This window comes from Geospiza fortis, unplaced genomic scaffold (assembly GCF_000277835.1).
Source record: "Geospiza fortis unplaced genomic scaffold, GeoFor_1.0 scaffold567, whole genome shotgun sequence".
Classification (NCBI taxonomy): Eukaryota; Metazoa; Chordata; class Aves; order Passeriformes; family Thraupidae; genus Geospiza; species Geospiza fortis.
Window position 1 is genome coordinate 54,051 of NW_005054730.1, and position 1,700 is coordinate 55,750.

General features: G+C 65.0%; 1 protein-coding gene across 1 annotated transcript in view; it reads right to left on the bottom strand.

Annotated features, from left to right (window-relative positions):
* The window catches only part of IGSF9 (immunoglobulin superfamily member 9), a 19,508-nt gene that overhangs the window by 9,424 nt on the left and 8,384 nt on the right, over positions 1-1,700 (bottom strand). The window contains exons 9-13 of the mRNA XM_031065297.1: positions 1,291-1,441; positions 1,082-1,205; positions 833-1,008; positions 509-759; positions 227-437 (exon numbers count right to left, since the gene is read on the bottom strand). Of these exons, the coding sequence (XP_030921157.1) occupies positions 227-437; positions 509-759; positions 833-1,008; positions 1,082-1,205; positions 1,291-1,441 (913 nt within the window). The remainder of the gene's footprint in view (positions 1-226; positions 438-508; positions 760-832; positions 1,009-1,081; positions 1,206-1,290; positions 1,442-1,700) is intronic.

The window sequence follows — 1,700 nt, forward strand, 5'->3', positions numbered from 1 at the left end:
CACCAGGGCTGCTCTGCCCTTGGGGGGGACCTGTGCCCCCTGCCACGCTCAGGGCACCCGATCAGGCAGGCACAGCCCTCCCCTGGTGTCACCACATCATGGGGACACAGCAAAGACTCAGCTCTTGCCCCACCAGGGCTGCTCTGCCCACTGCCCTGGGCACCAAGAGAGGAGATGCTCTGGTTGCTGAGGCTGAAGCCACTCTGGCTGTTGCCCCAGCTTTAGCCTTGGGGGTCCTGCCCTGTCTGTGCCCCCAGCTTAGCAGCAGGGACAGGGGGGTGGGAGCAGCATGAAGGGGGCTCTCCTTTGGGAATTTGGATGTTTCCCACCCCTGGTTTCTCTCCCCACGCACCTGCCGTGGACACGTTCACCGTGTTGCTGGGGTCGCTGATGTAGCTGCCAGCAAAGGCCACCAGTCGGAACTCATAGAAGGCGTCCTGAGGAGGACACAGAGCCATGAGCCGCGCTGCCACAGCGAGCACCGAGCCCTAACCCAGCCAGACCTCACCTTGATGAGCCCTGGCACCAGCACCTGGGTGTCAGTGCCGGGGATGGAGCGCTCCAGCACCTCCCAGCCGCCCTTGTCCTGCCGCAGCTCCAGCGCGTACCCGCTCAGGGCCACCGAGGCACGGGCAGGGGGGTCCCAGGGCAGCAGGACCCCCCTCACGGTCTCGTTGGCAGTCAGAGCCCGGGGTGGGGACAGGAAGACGTGCACGGTCATGGCCGGAGGCTCCGGAGGCACTGTGGTCACTGGGAAGCCTTGGGGAGCGAGCAGAGGTTGGCACGAGGTGGGCACGGGGGCACCGGGGGTGTTTTGGGGAGCTGCCCTTACCCCTGGGCACGGAGGTGACGATCTGGCTGAAGGGGCCACTGCCCAGCTTGTTCTGGGCCAGGACGCTGAACTGGTAACTGGTGTCTGGCTGCAGGTTCTCCACCAGAAGGTGCTGAGCCCCAGCTGGCACCGACAGCGACACCCAGTCGTGGTGTGCCCGCGGTGGGTACCTCACCCTGGGGACAGGAGGGACCCGTGAGAGGGAGCTGTGGTCCCTAGGGGGGGGACACAGCGAGGGTGGGCACTCACAGAGGGGTGTACCAGACGCTGAACCTCTGGAAGTAGCCTCCATCAAAGCCTGGCTCCCAGGAGATGTTGGCTGCCAGCAGCAGTGGGAGCACGGACACGTTGGTGACAGCGTGGGGACTGGTACCTGGCGGGCAGCAGTGTCACACTGGGGGGCTTGGACCACCCTTTCCAGCACCCCAGGAGCATCCCAGCTCACCCAGGCAGCTCACCCAGGACGTGGACAGAGGTGGCAGTGGTGACACTGGCCACCTGGTTGGTGGCCGTGCATTCCCAGACTCCGTGCTGCTCCTTGATGAGGGGGTGGAGGACGAGGCTGCTGTTCCCATCCACCTGGGCACTGCTCTTCCCCACGCTGCCCACCTGTGGGGCATGGACACGCTGATGGGGGGCCACCACCAACCTGTCCCATGCAGAGCTGGGACCGTGACACTGCCACACTGGGGACAAGGGGACACGAAAAGGGGGACATGGCCCACCACCCCGGGGCTGGTTTGGAGGCCGAGGGGCAGGGTTTTGCCAATTTTTTAGAGGACAGTGATCTCAGATCCCTCAGGAACCATGTGATGGGACTCCAGTTTGGGATGGGACCCAGTGGGGACAGGGACACAGCCCCAGAAGT